A 19,351-nucleotide genomic window follows, 5' to 3' on the forward strand; every position below is an offset into this window, starting at 1 on the left:
TAATCTTCCCCTTACACAACCTCAATGGCAAACCAAGTTTCTTCCCCAAAAGCCAGTGCAGCTTCATTGCATTTACATTAGGAAAGGGGATGAAGAGGGGTTCACAGGGGGAGAAAGGGGTTTGGAGGGGCTAGCCTGTGTTTCCCTTGAAAACTCAAGGTTTCAGGATATTGGCTAAAAACAATTCAACCATCTGCCTCCACCTCCAGTGTGGTATTTTAAATATTTGTTATTGTTGCTTGGTGTCAATATCAGAGGAAATCAAACTTGATTTGTCAGATGCACCGAATACAACCGTGAAATGCTTACTTACAAGCTCTTAACCAACAGTGCAGTTCAAGAAGAATTAAGAAAATATTTACCAAGTAGACTAAAATAAAAAGTAATAATAAAAAGTAACACAAGTGACTATGCATAGATAATAAACAGCGAGTAGCAGCAGTGTAAAAAAGGGAGGGAGTCAATGTAAATTGTCCGGTGGCAATTTTATTAATTGTTCAGCAGTCTTATGGCTTGGGGGTAGAAGCTGTTGCGGAGCCTTTTGGTCCTAGACTTGGCACTCCGGGACCATTTGCTGTGCGGTATCAGAGAAAACAGTCTATAACTTGGGTGACCGGAGTCTCTGACAATTTTATGGGCTTTCCTCTGACATATATATATATGTCCTGGATGGCAGGACGTTTGGACCCATTGATGTACTGGGCCGTTCGCACTGCCCTCTGTAGCGCCTTACGGTCAGATGCCGAGTAGTTGACATACTAGGCAATGATGCAACCGGTCAGGATGCTCTTGATGGTGCAGCTGTAGAACCTTTTGAGGATTTGGAGACACATGCCAAATCTTTTCAGTCTCCTGAGGGGGAAAAGGTTTTGTCGTGCCCTCTTCACGACCGTCTTGGTATGTTTGGACCATGATAGTTCGTTGGTGATGTAGCAATCACTACATGTGATTGTGACCACTTTATATTATTGGGGAAAATCTATGAACATTCATTAGTGGCTTGATGACGATGATAATTTCAGGCTACTCACAAGAGATGTTATTGTAGGATGCATGCAGCTATCACTACACCACTCAATGACTATAGTCGTGTAACTACACATCTCTGGAACAATCTCTTCATTCAAAAACTCAATCATGGACACTCTTACTGACAGTTGTGGCTGCTTTGTGTGATGTATTATTGTCTCTACCTCTACCTTCGTGCTGTTGTCTGTGCCCAATAATGTTTGTACCATGTTGTTATTATGTTGTGTTGCTACCATGCTGTGTTGTCATGTGTTGCTGCCTTGCTATGTTGTTGTCTTAGGTCTCACTTTATGTAGTGTTGTGTTGACTCTCTTGTTGCGATGTGTGTTTTGCCCTTATTATTATTACTATTATTTTTTTAAATATTTTTTTTTTAATCCCAGGCCCCGTTCTCGCAGGAGGCCTTTTTGCCTTTTGTTAGACCGTCATTGTAAATAAGAATTGGTTCTTAACTGACTTGCCTAGTTAAATAAATGTTAAATAAAATAAAATAAATAAAATGGCGAGATCCAAATCACAGCATCCTATCCGCTCTCTCCACGAGCCAAGGACGACGTATCCCCCTTTTTCCTCCAGTCTTTCGTTACCATGGGGATGACGTCAGGTTGCACCACCGATTCGGCCCAGTAGTAGCAGGAGAGGCGGGTCCATCAGATAGTCAGCTGGGTAAGAAGACAAAGAGAGTCCTCCAAGCCCAGTACCTTCTCGTTCCACCGTCGAATCTTTACAGCTAACGCCCTTCCTTCCATCCAAAATGCGCGAAATAGTGCATCTGCAAGCCGGACAGTGCGGAAACCAGATTGGAGCCAAGGTATTACTCTTCTCTTGTTTGTATATCAATAAAATAGATTGCTTCATTTGGGGATTGCATGCGACCTAGATAAACCTCTCGTTCTCTCTGCGTAGTGCGTAGCTAAATTAAGAATGGCCGCTTGTAATCCACCCATAAGACTGCATCCTCGATGGGCTATAATATATAGGCTACCATGGACGAAAAATGCATGATCATTCCGTGAACAAGATAAACTACATTTTAATCGATGTTGCATACGATATGACATGCCCTGATTTAATTATTTTTTTATTTCATTTTTTCCGCTGATTCATTCTCAATGGTTATTTGGGGTCCTTGTAATATGGGCGTTGAAGGGAAAGATATGGTAGCCCACTAGAATACCTCTGTTCTCCCTCTTATGACATTACATATTCAATCTGATTAATATTTCGGTCTAAGTGGCATTTTAATGCTTCATTTGAAGCATTTAGACGATAACATAATTCTGTAAAGGGAATATTTAATGCAAGTCATGCTATTTGTGTTGCTCTTGAAAAGGTAAATGTCCATGCAACAGAAAATACACATTGCATTATCTATTTATTTATATTCTAACTTGCGTTTTAAATGGATGCTTCTGTGTATTGCTATTGCCTTGCATCTCCTCCCCCTGTACCCTCACTCATTCTCTCTCATTCTCTCTCCTCTCAGTTCTGGGAGGTGATCAGTGATGAGCATGGCATCGACCCGACTGGAACCTACCATGGAGACAGCGACCTGCAGCTAGACAGGATCAATGTGTACTACAATGAGGCCTCAGGTACAGTATGCACATTATATAGCATTGCATACATAAACCACAATGTCTCCAATTATTGAAACATGCGCAATTAAATAAACTGCTGTTTTAATTAGGAAAAATGAACTGATTACACTTATACATACAAATAATACATATATAAAACACGTACAGCAACAATAGTTTCAGTTTGACCAACATTTCCCTCTTCTTATCTTATGTACATATTCTTATTCATTCCTTTACACATGTGTGTATAAGGTAGTTGTTGTGAAATTGTTAGATTACTTGTTAGATATTGCTGCATGGTCGGAACTAGAAGCACAAGCATTTCGCTACACTCACATTAACATCTGCTAACCATGTGTATGTGATAAATAAAAACTGCTTTGATTTTGATTTGATTTTTCAGGTGGGAAGTATGTCCCCCGTGCCATCCTGGTGGATCTGGAGCCGGGCACCATGGACTCTGTCAGGTCTGGCCCCTTCGGACAGATCTTCAGGCCAGACAACTTTGTCTTCGGTGAGTGGTTGGTTTGGTAGTCAGTGGAAATATGAGATTTGGTGGCAGACTACTAGTGTAATCTTGTCCAGGAAATAATGGGTTATGACACTTCTGTCTGCAGGCCAGAGTGGAGCTGGAAACAACTGGGCCAAGGGCCACTACACAGAGGGAGCAGAGCTGGTAGACTCTGTCATGGATGTAGTGAGGAAGGAGGCAGAGAGCTGTGACTGTCTCCAGGGTTTCCAGCTCACCCACTCCCTGGGTGGGGGTACTGGCTCTGGCATGGGCACCCTGCTCATTAGCAAGATCCGTGAGGAGTACCCTGACCGCATCATGAACACCTTCAGCGTGGTGCCCTCTCCCAAAGTGTCCGACACAGTGGTGGAGCCCTACAACGCCACCCTCTCTGTGCATCAGCTGGTGGAGAACACAGATGAGACCTTCTGCATCGACAACGAAGCCCTCTACGACATCTGCTTCCGCACTCTCAAGCTCACCACACCCACCTATGGAGACCTCAACCACCTGGTGTCAGCCACCATGAGTGGAGTGACCACCTGCCTTCGTTTCCCTGGCCAGCTCAACGCCGACCTCCGCAAACTGGCTGTCAACATGGTGCCCTTCCCCCGCCTGCACTTCTTCATGCCGGGCTTCGCCCCCCTCACCAGCAGGGGGAGCCAGCAGTACCGCGCCCTGTCCGTGCCTGAGCTCACCCAGCAGATGTTCGACTCCAAGAACATGATGGCGGCCTGCGACCCTCGTCACGGCCGTTACCTCACCGTGGCCGCCATCTTCCGTGGTCGCATGTCCATGAAGGAAGTGGACGAGCAGATGCTCAACGTCCAGAACAAGAACAGCAGCTACTTTGTGGAATGGATCCCCAACAACGTGAAGACCGCTGTCTGCGACATCCCACCCCGCGGCCTCAAGATGTCTGCTACCTTCATCGGCAACAGCACAGCCATCCAGGAGCTGTTCAAGCGTATCTCTGAGCAGTTCACTGCCATGTTCCGTCGTAAGGCCTTCCTTCACTGGTACACCGGAGAGGGTATGGATGAGATGGAGTTCACTGAGGCTGAGAGCAACATGAATGACCTGGTGTCTGAGTACCAGCAGTACCAAGATGCCACCGCTGAGGAGGGCGAGTTTGAAGAGGAGGGAGAAGAGGAAGCCGCCTAAACCATCCAGTCACTCAACTGCCAAACAGTCTATCACTCCCCTCCGTCCTGACCCCAAAGCACAACTTGATTGATTTAAATTAATGTTAAAGAAAAGGAAATTCCGATTTGTGATAATTAAATGAATGTGCTCAAGCATCTCTTCAGCGGTTCCCTTCAGTCTAATTAGTATCCTGTAAGGTTTTCAGGTCTCATCCTAGAAGTCAGAGGGTATTCTAACATGAGGTTTCTTATGAAAGCAGCAAGCTGTAACTCGATGTCTAAATTGAATTATGTGAATAAATTAACAATGTGTTCCAATGCTTGGTGTGTTGCTTTACTTAAATAACCCTTTCAATACCTGAGAGAATTTTCTGTTTACAAATGTTTTTTTTCTTCCTGTAAAAACATCAGTCCATCATTTGACCTGCTGGTTGTATGTCAGTAAGTGGCACTGACGTACAGCCAGCAGGTCAGACATCCCATAGGAATGCAGATAGAATACTTTACACACTTTGGACCATGGTAGGTAAATTATGGTGCATTGGGAAACTGTTGTGTGCCAGGCAAAGAACTGCTGTATTTCGAATGGTGCTGTAAATCTTATCCACTGAATACAGTACCGTACTGTATTTTTGGAGCGCCAAAACCTTTTTGTTTATGGCTCATTAATATATTTTGAGGCGTACCTTGTAAGAGACTATTCTTTTCACCTGTTAGTGAGAATGCTGTACCAATCTGACTCCTATGTGGTTACAGTGCCCCATCAATTTAAAATATATAGGGGATAGATAAGAGTGGTAGCAAGTCTTTAACCTTTAATGGTTGAGCATTTTGCCATGTCCCTTTGGCCTGTTTTGCCCTGTAGTCGCTGCCGGTTTGGAAGCCTTTGTTAAGGCCTCTACAAGTGCAAGTGATACAAAACACAAAATATTCATTGATATGCTGTCATTTATATTTTTATTTCACATTTATTTAACCAGGCTGGCCAGTTGAGAACAAGTTTTCATTTACAACTGCGACCTGGCCAAGATAAAGCAAACCAGTGCGATAATAAACAACACAGAGTTACACACGGAATAAACAAATGTACAGTCAATAATACAATAGAAAAAAGTCTATATACAGTGTGTAATATTAGGGCGATAAGGCAATAAATAGGCCGTAGTGGCGAAATAATGACAATTTAGCAAATAAACACTGGAGTGATAGATGTGCAGAAGATGAATGTGCAAGTAGAAATACTGGGGTGCAAAGGAGAATAAAATAAAAATATATATATATATATATATATGGGGATGAGGTAGTTGGATGGGCTATTTACGGATGGGCTATGCACAGGTGCAATGATCTGTAAGCTGCTCTGACAGCTGATGCTTGGTGTAGTGATGCGCAGTAGGGTTGGGTGACTGCGCTTCACTACACCACTCAGTCAGTAGGGTCGGGAGACTGCGCAACACTACACCACTCAGTCAGTAGGGTCGGGAGACTGCGCAACACTACACCACTCAGTCAGTAGGGTCGGGAGACTGCGCATCACTACACCACTCAGTCAGTAGGGTCGGGAGACTGCGCATCACTACACCACTCAGTCAGTAGGGTTTGGAGACTGCGCATCACTACACCACTCAGTCAGTAGGGTCGGGAGACTGCGCATCACTACACCACTCAGTCAGTAGGGTCGGGTGACTGGGCATCACTACACCACTCAGTCAGTAGGGTCGGGTGACTGCCATCACTACACCACTCAGTCAGTAGGGTCGGGTGACTGGGCATCACTACAACACTCAGTCAGTAGGGTCGGGTGACTGCCATCACTACACCACTCAGTCAGTAGGGTCGGGTGACTGCGCATCTCTAGAACAATCATTGATGAAGACTTCCAAATAACAGCATCCTATCCGCTCTCTCCACGAGCTTAGGATCACTCCTCCGGTCTTTGGTTACCATGGGGATGACACCCACCGATTCGGCCCAGTAGTTGAAGGAGAGGCGGGCCCATCAGACAGTCAGCTGGGGAAGAAGAGAAGAAGCTTCCTCCGGGCCAAATCTCGACTGCGGTCCACTCACTGCCAACGCCCCTCCATCCATAATGCGAGAAATAGTGCATCTGCAAGCCGGCCAGTGCGGTAACCAGATCGGAGCCAAGGTATCATTGTTGACTCATTTGTATTTTACCAAGAAAATAGATTGCTTCATGTGAATTATTGCAGGCGAGCTAGATAAGCCTCTCTTTTTTTTTACCTCTGCGTAGCAAAATGATGAAAGACCGCTGGTAATCCACCCATAAGACTTGTAGAGGGAGCTGGTGCAGAACTGCATTATCGATTGGCTATAATATAACATGCATGAAAAATGCATAGTCATTCCGTGCACAAAATAAATATGTGTATAACAGAAATAGGCTAAACAATAGCTATATCCGGTTAATATCAGTTTGAATCACTGTTGCATATGAAATGGGCAGATTTGTTATTGTTGCTGCTGACTCATTCCCAATAGTTATTTGGGTCCCTAAATGGACGTGCGGTGGAAGGGAGAGATAACGATACTAGAATACCATCCTCTCCTCTCTTTTATGACACAACATATTTAACCTGATAAATATTTAGATCTAAATGGAATTTTAATAGATAATTTAAATCATTTATAGGCTTACATAATGATGTAAAGGGAATATTTAATGCAAATCATGCTATTTGTGTTTCTCACAAAAAGGTAAATGTCCATGCAACAGAAAAGACATCGCATTATATCTATTTATTTATACTTTATATTCTAACTTGCATTTTAAATGGATGCTTCTGTGTATTACTATTGACGTGCATCTCAACTCCTCTCTCTCTCACTGTCTCAGTTCTGGGAGGTGATCAGTGATGAGCATGGCATCGACCCGACTGGAACCTACCATGGAGACAGCGACCTGCAGCTAGACAGGATCAATGTGTACTACAATGAGGCCTCAGGTACAGTATGCACTTTATATAGCATTGCATACATAAACCACATAATGTCACCAATTATTGAAACAAACAGAAAAATGCACAATTGATTAAATAGACTCTTATATCAACAATGAAAAAAAATACTGGCATTCAGAGGTACACTATTATCACAAATACAGTGCAAATATGCACAGTAATAATTGGTTCAGTACGCCCAATATTTATTTTATTTTTCAGGTGGGAAGTATGTCCCCCGTGCCATCCTGGTGGATCTGGAGCCGGGCACCATGGACTCTGTCAGGTCTGGCCCCTTCGGACAGATCTTCAGGCCAGACAACTTTGTCTTCGGTGAGTGGTTGGTTTGGTAGTCAGTGGAAATATGAGATTTGGTGGCAGACTACTAGTGTAATCTTGTCCAGGAAATAATGGGTTATGACACTTCTGTCTGCAGGCCAGAGTGGAGCTGGAAACAACTGGGCCAAGGGCCACTACACAGAGGGAGCAGAGCTGGTAGACTCTGTCATGGATGTAGTGAGGAAGGAGGCAGAGAGCTGTGACTGTCTCCAGGGTTTCCAGCTCACCCACTCCCTGGGTGGGGGTACTGGCTCTGGCATGGGCACCCTGCTCATTAGCAAGATCCGTGAGGAGTACCCTGACCGCATCATGAACACCTTCAGCGTGGTGCCCTCTCCCAAAGTGTCCGACACAGTGGTGGAGCCCTACAACGCCACCCTCTCTGTGCATCAGCTGGTGGAGAACACAGATGAGACCTTCTGCATCGACAACGAAGCCCTCTACGACATCTGCTTCCGCACTCTCAAGCTCACCACACCCACCTATGGAGATCTCAACCACCTGGTGTCAGCCACCATGAGTGGAGTGACCACCTGCCTTCGTTTCCCTGGCCAGCTCAACGCCGACCTCCGCAAACTGGCTGTCAACATGGTGCCCTTCCCCCGCCTGCACTTCTTCATGCCGGGCTTCGCCCCCCTCACCAGCAGGGGGAGCCAGCAGTACCGCGCCCTGTCCGTGCCTGAGCTCACCCAGCAGATGTTCGACTCCAAGAACATGATGGCGGCCTGCGACCCTCGTCACGGCCGTTACCTCACCGTGGCCGCCATCTTCCGTGGTCGCATGTCCATGAAGGAAGTGGACGAGCAGATGCTCAACGTCCAGAACAAGAACAGCAGCTACTTTGTGGAATGGATCCCCAACAACGTGAAGACCGCTGTCTGCGACATCCCACCCCGCGGCCTCAAGATGTCTGCCACCTTCATCGGCAACAGCACAGCCATCCAGGAGCTGTTCAAGCGTATCTCTGAGCAGTTCACTGCCATGTTTCGTCGTAAGGCCTTCCTTCACTGGTACACCGGAGAGGGTATGGATGAGATGGAGTTCACTGAGGCTGAGAGCAACATGAATGACCTGGTGTCTGAGTACCAGCAGTACCAAGATGCCACCGCTGAGGAGGGTGAGTTTGAAGAGGAGGGAGAAGAGGAAGCCGCCTAAACCATCCAGTCACTCAACTGCCAAACAGTCTATCCCCAACTCCATCCCTTCATCCTTACCATCTGCTTTCTGTCAAGAAGGCAGATGTTCCTAAATGAATTGAATGTTTTTCCACATTAGACAGTGATCTTACCAGATAGTAGTAAACTTTTGTTGTTGTTGTATGTTGGAAATCCACTGAATTGTTTCCATTTTCTGACATTCATCTCATCATTGCTTTGCAGAATTAAAAACAAGTGATTTTAAAGTTCAAATTAAATTGGTACTTACTCTATGTTTTTATTGTTTTTATTTGATGGGTGTTATAAATAATTAATATGGTCTTATATAGACTTGATTACTGTACAACATGAAATTGAAATGACACACTAGGTTAAAGTTAGCATGTACAATTACAGTATGTTCACATACTGTAAATTACATGATTTTGAAGCCATGAGCCCAAAATGTCAAAGGTAAAAGCAGATTTACAAACCAGAAATGGCCAACCACAGTTGGAAACTGGGTTTGTGTGGGAGCATTAACTATAGGCTGAAGACAAACTGCACTGCCCACTATGGGTTCATGCCAATGAGTTAGGAGCAATAAACTGCATTGGAATGCATTCCTAGAATGTAACAACAGGAGAAATGAGACTGACGTATAGTGACTGTTAAAGACAGAAAGACTTGGATTCATTGTTTTCAGCAGTCATCACTTCCCAGCTCCTGCAGTCAGTTGCCGCTGGCTAATAATTCTGACTGAAGCTATTTTGTCAATCACAGCTTCACCGAAAGCTGACTAGTAAGGTCTGCATGCTGAGCAAGTGCGTTATTTCTCATACACTTCACACTCACCATTTTAGGGATGTCTGATACATGATGTCAGCTTATACGATGCTCTGTCTTCTGCTTTTGCCCTCTCATTAATTCCTCATAGAAGTCTGGTTGTGTTTTCACAAGAGAGAGAGAGAGAGAAGCAAGTCTTGACATCATCTGATCAAAGTCCAGCACTGATTATGCAAAGAAAATCTACTGAGGTGGCCAATTCTAAAAATGACTATTGGTATTTATTTAAAATGTAGGCTACAAAAGATAAATAGGTCATGACATCATATAACAACTCTACATGATGAGAATTGAATCCCATCATAGGCTTTTCAAAATACAAACAGCGTACTGGTAAGAACACACATAGAAGATATGATCTAATGTAGTATCACAGTTCAGCCAATGTTAAATTAATGTTAAATTCGGAAATACTACAATACAATTATTCAAATGTAAACAATCATTCATTTTGTGCTTAAATATGATTAATAATGACAATTATTTGTTCTGCACACAGTATCCGCAAACAGAATATCCCACTGGGAGAAATGTTTTCCAGATAATATTAGCTTACAGTGTCATTATCTGTAAAGCTGTATACAGGACTGATACAGGACTGATTCAGTAGTGAGACATGTATTGAGGTAAGTAATCAGTGTAAAAATCTAGACAATTAAATGCTTCTATGACAATCAATAGTGGTTAAACAAATATTATTGCACGCTATAAATTTAAGTAATCAATAAGGCATTTATACAAACATTTACATTACATTCCAATATAATTTTTTACATGTATCAAGGTAGCACAGGTAACAGCAGTCTGCTTACGATTCTAGCAGTTAAGACTGTATCCAGTCTTTTTGTAGCTGTTGAGAGAGCCAAATTGCCTAGACAGAGGACTGAAATACTCAGACTGAAATGTATTTACCAAAGACAAGTATGAGCAGGGACTGAATACTGGTCCTCTTCCATCTAGTGCAGGTGATGGTTTGTTTCCTCTTCCAGTATGACCATTTGAATGATTGTGTACATGTCTATCCCATTCAAATATTCCAGTGCTATTAAATAACACACCATAGAGAAAGCAGTCAGAGCATCATGAACCTTAGTTCTAGTTGTTCTAGTTACAAGCTGTGGTATTTGCTGTAGCTATCCCAACGTCTGTGTCCAGGTCCTGTACTAGCACTAGTCCATGTGCTTGCAGTACGTACAGTACACAGTGCCTGGGCCCTCCTCTTCCAGGGCTAGGTGCTGTGTACCTCTCGTCCCATCCTGTATCTGTCAGCGTTGTGTCATGACCCTCTAATATCTAGGTAATCATCAGCTCTTTAGGTGGAGCTTCTACAGTCATCAGGATTTAGCTGTTGCTTGGTTGTACAGGACAGGTGTTGAGAGACTTCTGAGAGACTAGGCTCAGATGAGTCTCTCCTCCTTGGGCAGTTTGAGTGCGTCTGGTGTCTCAACACTGCTGGCCCCCGTCTGCTCCTCAGCACTGGGCCGGTACGTCCCCTCCGTCTGCCTCTTCTTCCTCACCACGCAGAAAAGCCACACTAGCACAGCAGCTGCTATGGCCAGCAGCCCCAGTATAACAGTCGGGGCCACAATAGCTGCAATGTTGGGTCCCTAGATGCAGAACAACACAGGGGTAGTAGTCATTCTCAGAAATAAAGCTCTGGATACTTCTGGTTTAAGTTCCTCTAACAAAAACAGAGATAAAGACAGCAGTAGTTTACTCACTGGGGCAGTTGTGTTAGAGGGTAGACTATTAGTTGTGTTGTCCCCTGTAGAAAACATTAAAGATTACGACTCAGGTCATTGTAAAAGTTTGCTACAAGAATACAAATAGACCCTCTCTTTGATCCATGTAGCATAACACAATAGGATTGAACAATGTGGAAAAACAGGTCATTTTAAAATGACACACTGTATACCAAGTGCAGGTGATAGAAATGACACATGTGGTGCTCTGAGGCAACAACCTACATGTCCACACATGACCACATACCAGAACAACATGCAAATGTTGAGTATTGTTTGTGTTATTTTTTAGTTGTATTGTTTGTATATCGTTGTATTTTAAATGTGTGACTGTTTCTGTGTTTTGTTACTTTTCATGTTTTGTGTTTTTTTGTGGACCCCAGGAAGAGTAGCTGCAGTTTATGCAAAAGCTAATGGGGATCATAATAAACAAATGAGCAAACGTTTTAACACATCAAGTTACTTAAATACAGTTAAGAGTAATTTAATTACAGCCTAGGGGGAGAGGGAAACAAAACAGAAAGGTGGAAGTTGATGTCATTTTTAGATTGATAGATTGACAACATAATAGCCTGTTGCAATGCGATGGGATCACTGAGTTCCTCAAGTCCAGTTCATTTTTTCAGGCACTTTCTCCATGACAAGCCATGTGATTACTCTGTGACATCCCGCACAGTAACTACTTGAATGTAGGAGAGGGGGAGGAGAGGACTTGGAATGCGGCCTTTGCCCGTGGTCAGTGAAGCTCAGCCCCTGAACAGTTTTACTAGTTGAAGTATCTGGAAAAGCACTATTATATTTTGGTTACCATGTCAGTGCGGTGTCAAAGTGATTATTGACTATTAATTCACAGTAGATGTCTTGCTTAGAAAACTTCAACGCCCATTTAGGGATGTCAAACTAAGTTAATGATTGGCTAATGCAAATAGTGAAATAGTAAACTCTCCCAGGGGCAACAGTACACCTTGATAACAAAAAACAAGGGTAGGTTGTTTGGGGGAGGGGCACAACTTTTGCTCAAAATGAGACACCGAAAAACCTCCTGTAGCAGTGACAGCCTGATACGTTTATTGTAGCAAACTAACTATAGTTGAGATTACAGCTTGGAGGTGTCTGCATTGGAGTGCAGCCATTGTTCAGTGTTGTCCCATTACCAGAAAATCAGAAGAGCACTCAGAACAACCACTAAGAGCTGCTTTATCTATTGTTTCTTGCTGGGTAATATACAGCTATAATGCATTGTGAAAACGTTCTATAAGCACATACAACCCCCTTATAACGTCTTACTATCATCTGATAATGATCCTGACTAACAGTTCAGTGCACTGACGATTAGCAGTGTAAATTACAACATATAAGGGCTCATACGTACTTTATAACCAGTAATAAAGCATTACAGATACAAGCATTATGTATTACCATACGTCTATCAGAGAAATCACATGTCCGCATTAGGAAAAGTGGGTGTACCAGAGCTTTTCATACCAATGGTTCCTACCCAAAGCTCTCACGCATTACGAAATATTTGTACAACCTGTTGGCATGTTACTGCATGCTTTAGTTTTTTATTGAGTAATGCCTAGAATTGTGTGCACCCTGCTTTTGTGCATATTGTTCCAAGTACAGTACATATTGTTCCAAGTACAGTACATATTGTTCCAAGTACAGTACATATTGTTCCAAGTACAGTACATATTGTTCCAAGTACAGTACATATTGTTCCAAGTACAGTACATATTGTTCCAAGTACAGAGACAATCTAGTGTGGTGGTGATGGGGTTATTTCACAAGAAGGATGGGGGGGTTGTAGAGGCGGTGGCATGACTCACCCACAACCCAGGAAGGATTACTCCCCAAGACCAGGAGTAGGACACTCCCAGTCAGGAGACCAGGCCAGGCCGCGATGTCTGGGAGCAGTGCCATCTCCATTCAAACCAACGGGTTCTAAAGAGGGTAGACCATCAGCAAGGGGACACCTGGACATCAGGTCGGGGCCATTTGATCAGGAGTAGTGCTCAGCAGACAAGCACACCGGTGTCAGTCTCCAGGGCCGCTCTAGAGAGATGAAGGTTCATAATGTGACATAAAATGTAAGAGAAGATAAAATCATAACAGTTTTCTATACTTCATTCTGCATAGAACCATTGTAAGTCCCAGGAGAAACAATTATCCCATACCATGACAATACAATGAATCAAGTTTTTATAAACATGTCAGAAACTGTCCAACCGGAAATTGATAGGGCTGCAGGTAGCCTAGCGGATAAGAGCGTTGAGCCAGTAACTGAAAGGTCGCTGGTTAGAATCTCTGAGCCGACTAGATTAAAAAAATCTGACGATGTCCCCTTAAACAGGGCACTTAACCCTAATGGCTCCTGGAAGTCGCTCTGGATAAGAGCATCTGCTAAATGTCTAAAATGTACATTTGACCATAGAGGCAAAATTACAATTGTGATTAATTCAGCACCGTGTCGAAACATGACCACCCCCGTTTAAGGTTGGCTGATTTAGTCAAACTTGTGGTGTATGTGAACAATTGCACCTGTTCAGGGAGGTGGGGAGGGAGGGCATTGAGATAACAAATGACAATTCATAAATCATATTCTTAGTAAATGTTGTGAAAGTAGCATCCTATCGAAATAAAAGTATTGTAAAGTATAGGATTTATAGCGCACCATAATTAATTTCCAATACTTCCAAGCCATTTTATGTAAAGAGAAACTGCACTCATGCTCCACAACAAATTAGTCGATCTAATAATACAAGAAGTATAGAATTTTATTATAGACAGACCTGTACAGATCATTATACACACCTTTTCACCGAATAATGTTGATATCCGTTTTAGGCAACGGGGATCAATCCAACTCCTTGCGAAAAAAAATACCGTCTCGCTTCCGCCGCCTCACCTAAACGAGTGAGTGGGTGAACCGAAACTGGATCATATGTCAGGACGTGTTTATGAATAAACCTCTCCCAACAATGTCTGAAAAATAATCTGCAAACTAAATCCGATCGCAAAGCCGTTTTACTGGCTGAATGGGTTTATTTTGATATATATCGTATTAGACTACCTGTATAGGTTTAACTATGTAAAACAGTTTTTTTTTATTCCCTCTTCACGTCGCCCCTATGGTCACATGGTTCACTTCAGTCTCATGTTACAGTACCTGAGCCTAGTATCAACCTGTGGCACAGGAGACAGATACCCTTTGTATGATGAGGCACCAGACTAGTGGACAGAAATCCACCTGCTCAATGGAGCCTACTTCCTCCCATTGCTCATGCTCTCTCACTCATTATGGATCCTTTACTATTAGAGTTCTATGGGACCCTTTCTCAAGTTCTGCCCCGTTCTATTGATGTATGTCTGAAGCCTTGAAAGTGTTCATCTACCTTTTTTTCCATCTGCAAAAGAAAGATAAAAGGCTGTGGAATATGTTCAGGCCCAATGAGTAAACACTAAACATTTTGAGAAACTTTGGGCTGCATTTTTTAAATCCTGTATTTTAAGGGACACATGTTTCATGTGAGTGCATGGTGAGAATTTGCTTGCAGTTTTAGGACCTCTAGTGGAGAGCAATTATATTTTTCTAGCTGACCCTTTCCTCAAAGCAAGATAAAAAGAATCCTGAAATACCATAAGCACAGCTAATCATGGTCCCTTAATCCTTGCCTAATCGCAGTTTCATCTAGGCCTATGCCAGAATGTGACTGAAGCCTGGCATAGAAAACACAATCTGATCCATGTATGATTCTATTTCCATGTTTGTATTTGGTGTGGTTGATTGTCCACCCATAACCACCCCAATATTGTATGTTATGTAGGCCTACATTCTGCAGTCTGCAAAAAGCACTGATTAGTCACATCATTATGTGTGCAGAAAGTATCCCTGCCACATAGGTCCTTCGGTTAATGGTCTCCCATGTATTGACACACACAACATAAACTTGAAGTATGCATCATCAATTGCTAGAGCACTACACATATACACAAATCCACTGAAACACACAAATGTGGTGAAGACATTATGGGACCAAAAATGAAATAGTCTTGAGACTTTCCTCTTCATTCCAGATTGGAATGTAGACATGTTTCCATCTAAAAGAGTGGCTGAATTTGGTACAGTGGTTGTGTTTGTTTGCTTTGGCCAAAAGCAATGGGTACATGCGGGAGTAGGGTCGTGTCAATTGAATTCCTACCTGAAACGTTTTGTAATTGCACGCGGCTTGTGGCGTTGTTCGAGAACTACGTGCTTGTTGCTTGCCAATCATAGCTTTAATGTTGTTCTATCCAGCGAATCATCGTTTAGAACAGAAAAACCACCCGCCCCATTTCCTTCGACATTTTGGTGGCTTTGTGAAATTTACTGGCGGGTGGTTTTTGAAATAGTTGTTTTGAACAAAACTAGTCAGGGGAATATTCCAGATAACAGTAAATACTTAAAACATTAATGGCACTTTCTTTTAAAAAAAACAAAATTTCTGTTGAAATGATTGTCTCATATATTAGGCTATCATAACAATACGATATATCTACCTAGTAATTTCAAAATTACATTAAAGCGTAGCTGTCAACCTGCGAAATCAGATGCATTTTTTAAATGCAACAACCGAATTTCTTCAGTGATAGAATTGATCTTTGTGTACGCTGCGTGAGAACATTGCTTGCTAGTTGCTACATTGTTGAGGCCTGAAACCTTCCCCGGGAAAATTTGCTAGCCACTCAGCCAGCGTGTCTGTCACTCGCAGCAGGAGCCGCAATAATGGCGAAGGTTCAAGTACTAAATGTCGCTGTCCTCGATAACCCGAGTCGATTCGGAAACCCATTTCAATTCGAAATAACATTTGAGTGCATGGAAGACCTGCCAGAAGGTAAGTGTTGTGCTCATCTGTCGAATTATTACTTTGTTTATTCTCATCTAACGATTTATGGCTAGCTTGCTAACGTTAGCTCGCTAGCTAAATCTCAGACGATTTATGGCTAGTTAGCTAACTGAGATTCTCAACTAGGCTAGCTACTTCATGTTCAAACTGGCAATTTAGCTAGCGAACTAACGTTATCAAAATTGCCATAAATCGTCAGATGAGAATTAAAGTAGTTATTCGACCGGTGGCAAACAATGGTTAATTGATCCCTTATGTCTACTGAACAAAGAGGTGGCTCGTTTTTTTGTATTTTTTAAACAAATAAATAAATAAAACACATTGTACTTTGTGATATTGCTAAGCTACACGATGGCGTTAGTTGATATTACTAGTTAGTTGATATGGCTAGTTTGTTGATATTGCTAGTTAGTTGGGTACTTTGCCTATAGCTGGCTAGCTTAGCCAGAATGGTGTCCAACTTTTGTTTGTATTTTGTTGGCTGCGGCGGGGAATTCTGACGGAGGTAACTAACGTTAACTTCTAGAACACGCATTGACATGTCCACTTGCCTTTCGCGTTATCTACCCAAACAATCAAATCATTTCACAGGTGTCATTGATAACAGCATTCTGACCAGAGCAGTCTTCACAGTCCAGCAATTTCCTTGCTTTCTCCAACATTTCGAACTGAGTTTGTGGGTCCGGAAGACAGTGATTTGATTTGATACTTTTTTTTGTGTTGCAGATCTTGAGTGGAAGATCATATATGTGGGTTCAGCAGAGAGTGAAGAATATGACCAGACCCTTGACTCTGTTCTGGTTGGCCCAGTACCAGCCGGGAGGCACATGTTTGTGTTCCAGGTGAGTTTTTTTTATATATTTTTTTTTATCTATAGATGGCAGTAACTAACAATATTATTTCAGCAGTAGTCTGGCTGCAGCTTTCCTTGCCCCTCTTCATTTCTCTCTCTCCGAGTGGGCCTGCTCTGACTTGGGGCCAAGGCCAGGCCACTGGTACTTTTTAAGATATAATTTACATAACAAGGGCCAACTGTGAACATTTGTTAACACCTTCACAAAGCAACTGATTTGATGATGCAGAGATTGATTCTGTCCTTAGTGACAGCCCTAGCGATGGAAACCTTTCCCAAACAACACTGAGCTTATAACATAATCACTAGCAACACTGGTGCTGTATTGGAGAAATCAGATATAGAAACTACACCCTCCCTCTTACCCCTCTCTTCTCCTGCCTTCCTCCTTGCACCTCATCTACTGTATGTTATCCTTCAACAGGCGGATGCCCCAAACACGGGTCTGATTCCAGAAAGTGATGCTGTCGGCGTAACTGTGGCGCTAATCACCTGTACATACCGCGGACAGGAGTTCATTCGTATCGGGTACTACGTCAACAACGAGTACACCGACCCTGAGCTGCGGGAAAACCCACCCATAAAACCTGACTATGGACAGGTAAAGGAGGAAACTCAATGGGTGTGCTTGACTGTGTTTCCTTCCAGGAAGATGTTCAAGTTGTGTTAGTCGTATGTATAGGATACATAAGGTATACACTGTCCAACGAAATGCTTACTTGCACTTTACTTGTTCTCTCCCATCTGCCCTTGTTCCCATTCACATATCTGACAGGACTGTTACATTAATATTGTGTAAACTAGGTGGAGCTATTGCTTACACCTACCAATTTTTATCAGATCCATGAAGGGGAATGAATGATGGCAGGAGAGGGGACAACTTTTTGGAATTAAATTAAATCTTTGCGTTGTGAAAATATCCATTAATACATTGGTCTTAAAGTGCAAACTCCGCTCACTCCGCTCACTCATCAGGGGCATGTGTGCCACAGTACTGCTCAGTCTTTAGTATAATGTAAAAATGGAACATGTCTTACTGCAAATATAAGTACATCTACTGAATAATTTCCCTCTTTAATGCTGTTTGTCTTCCAGCTCCAGAGAAATATTTTGGCTTCAAACCCACGTGTAACAAGATTCCATATCAACTGGGAAGGGTGTGCAGAAAGAATGGAAGACTCAGAGAATGTGGATCCTGCCCCCAACTCTATGCTGCCCCCATCTTGCCTCCCGGGCAAGGCCCCACCCATAGGGTTGCTACCTGACAACTCTATGGACTGCTTGTAGAGGGAAACATACATATACACATAATCTTTGATCAACCCAAGCACTATAAGCAGAAGAATGGACGTGGACATTCTGACTTGGATGTACAGCCAGCTTTGCCTTACAGCTGCCCTTATTTCCCAGAAACTGTCAACAACACACTCCCACCTTGGACTACAGTGTCTTGCAACCAAGACAATCTTTCTGGAGTAATCTTTATCTATTGGAAATTTTTCACTTTCATGTCTATAACATGGTGAAAAAAAGTTATAAAACTAATTCACCCCTTCATTTTTAATACTATCAACAGGGCAACAGCTGAAGTATCCAAGTTTCCATAGATGGTTAGCAGCTAATTGGCAGAAATACTGATTCACACCAACTAGTCAGCTGTTAATTATGTGATGTAAATACCAACAGAGGATTATGACACTAATGAAGCAAAATGGAGGAAGAAATGACTCAAGTTGCAGGAAGGAAAATAATGGTGGTATTTTTTTGTACTTTCTGAGCCATTGTGTTTCAGTGGTTATGGCCCTTATAGCATTTGAGTTACACTTTTCCCTGTTGGTGTTTTGGGAGACTTTTGGATGGGTGGGGTGGGGGTGGGGGATGCTAATAATGGAATGTACATATGTTTATTTTCCTGTGTGCCATTTTTGTTTTTGAAATAAAAATCTTTTTGTTATGTGATGTGTGATTGTCCCTGACAAGCTTTGAGACGTGATCAAAATGGCAGATGTTGAACTCTAGGAGAATCACCTTTTTTCAACTTTGAAGGGTTTGGCATTGAAAATAATGGGTGGGGCTTCCTCGACTTTTTGTTGCATTCATAAATATCTGTAGTGAAGTATGCACACCTGTAGTGCACACTTTGAAATAGGTAGCCTTGCTTACTTGTTGCCATGCAATTTGAATTACAGTTGTGTTCAAGACAAATGTTAACATGCACATCTCCCTTTTTCACTGAATCATGTTCTCTTGTCATTGACTTCAGAGTTCATTGGATGTAATTGTAATCCTTTAGTGAACGGTTTGCTGAAAAAAACATGCATGTA

The 19,351-nt window shown here is 42.6% G+C and overlaps 4 protein-coding genes across 5 annotated transcripts; 3 read left to right on the plus strand and 1 right to left on the minus strand.

Annotated features, from left to right (window-relative positions):
- The first annotated feature begins 755 nt into the window (after nucleotides 1-755).
- LOC109880744 (tubulin beta-4B chain-like) lies at nucleotides 756-4,588 on the plus strand. Its single transcript, XM_031827994.1, has 4 exons — nucleotides 756-1,840; nucleotides 2,516-2,624; nucleotides 3,016-3,126; nucleotides 3,230-4,588. Exons 1-4 carry the CDS (start codon nucleotides 1,784-1,786, stop codon nucleotides 4,285-4,287), a joined length of 1,335 nt encoding a protein of 444 aa, XP_031683854.1. The 5' UTR covers nucleotides 756-1,783; the 3' UTR covers nucleotides 4,288-4,588.
- A 1,205-nt stretch (nucleotides 4,589-5,793) lies between these two features.
- Nucleotides 5,794-8,996, plus strand: LOC109888006 (tubulin beta-4B chain-like). Its single transcript, XM_031827995.1, has 4 exons — nucleotides 5,794-6,414; nucleotides 7,123-7,231; nucleotides 7,448-7,558; nucleotides 7,662-8,996. The coding sequence occupies exons 1-4, from the start codon at nucleotides 6,358-6,360 to the stop codon at nucleotides 8,717-8,719; spliced, it is 1,335 nt and encodes a 444-aa protein (XP_031683855.1). The 5' UTR covers nucleotides 5,794-6,357; the 3' UTR covers nucleotides 8,720-8,996.
- LOC109880758 (protein crumbs homolog 3) lies at nucleotides 8,994-14,450 on the minus strand. Of its 2 annotated transcripts, none has more exons than XM_031827998.1 (4): nucleotides 14,103-14,450; nucleotides 13,118-13,343; nucleotides 11,268-11,311; nucleotides 8,994-11,153 (listed from the first exon to the last, which is right to left on the minus strand). In XM_031827998.1, the coding sequence occupies exons 2-4, from the start codon at nucleotides 13,215-13,217 to the stop codon at nucleotides 10,944-10,946; spliced, it is 354 nt and encodes a 117-aa protein (XP_031683858.1). In that variant the 5' UTR covers nucleotides 13,218-13,343; nucleotides 14,103-14,450; the 3' UTR covers nucleotides 8,994-10,943. The 2 variants fall into 2 exon arrangements, with proteins under 2 accessions (XP_031683858.1, XP_031683857.1); XM_031827997.1 differs by lacking the exon at nucleotides 14,103-14,450 and adding an exon at nucleotides 13,466-14,073.
- A 1,153-nt stretch (nucleotides 14,451-15,603) lies between these two features.
- Nucleotides 15,604-18,986, plus strand: LOC109880754 (histone chaperone asf1b-B). Its single transcript, XM_031827996.1, has 4 exons — nucleotides 15,604-16,162; nucleotides 16,901-17,016; nucleotides 17,452-17,628; nucleotides 18,123-18,986. The coding sequence occupies exons 1-4, from the start codon at nucleotides 16,054-16,056 to the stop codon at nucleotides 18,312-18,314; spliced, it is 594 nt and encodes a 197-aa protein (XP_031683856.1). The 5' UTR covers nucleotides 15,604-16,053; the 3' UTR covers nucleotides 18,315-18,986.
- The last annotated feature ends 365 nt before the right edge of the window (nucleotides 18,987-19,351 follow it).

Source organism: Oncorhynchus kisutch, linkage group LG6, assembly GCF_002021735.2.
Source record: "Oncorhynchus kisutch isolate 150728-3 linkage group LG6, Okis_V2, whole genome shotgun sequence".
In the NCBI taxonomy this organism is placed as follows: Eukaryota; Metazoa; Chordata; class Actinopteri; order Salmoniformes; family Salmonidae; genus Oncorhynchus; species Oncorhynchus kisutch.

Bases quoted from the DNA above. Each gene is read 5' to 3' on its own strand.
- LOC109880758 (XM_031827998.1), bottom strand. From the start codon at position 13,217: ATGGAGATGGCACTGCTCCCAGACATCGCGGCCTGGCCTGGTCTCCTG. The intron at 11,312-13,117 runs GTGAGTCATGCC...TGTTTTCTACAG, and splicing joins TAATCCTTCCTGGGTTGTGG to GGGACAACACAACTAATAGT. The intron at 11,154-11,267 runs GTGAGTAAACTA...TTCTGCATCTAG, and splicing joins CCTCTAACACAACTGCCCCA to GGACCCAACATTGCAGCTAT.
- LOC109888006 (XM_031827995.1), top strand. From the start codon at position 6,358: ATGCGAGAAATAGTGCATCTGCAAGCCGGCCAGTGCGGTAACCAGATC. The intron at 7,232-7,447 runs GTACAGTATGCA...TTTATTTTTCAG, and splicing joins GTACTACAATGAGGCCTCAG to GTGGGAAGTATGTCCCCCGT. The intron at 7,559-7,661 runs GTGAGTGGTTGG...TTCTGTCTGCAG, and splicing joins GCCAGACAACTTTGTCTTCG to GCCAGAGTGGAGCTGGAAAC.
- LOC109880754 (XM_031827996.1), top strand. From the start codon at position 16,054: ATGGCGAAGGTTCAAGTACTAAATGTCGCTGTCCTCGATAACCCGAGT. The intron at 16,163-16,900 runs GTAAGTGTTGTG...TTTGTGTTGCAG, and splicing joins CATGGAAGACCTGCCAGAAG to ATCTTGAGTGGAAGATCATA. The intron at 17,017-17,451 runs GTGAGTTTTTTT...ATCCTTCAACAG, and splicing joins GGCACATGTTTGTGTTCCAG to GCGGATGCCCCAAACACGGG.
- LOC109880744 (XM_031827994.1), top strand. From the start codon at position 1,784: ATGCGCGAAATAGTGCATCTGCAAGCCGGACAGTGCGGAAACCAGATT. The intron at 1,841-2,515 runs GTATTACTCTTC...CTCTCCTCTCAG, and splicing joins GAAACCAGATTGGAGCCAAG to TTCTGGGAGGTGATCAGTGA. The intron at 3,127-3,229 runs GTGAGTGGTTGG...TTCTGTCTGCAG, and splicing joins GCCAGACAACTTTGTCTTCG to GCCAGAGTGGAGCTGGAAAC.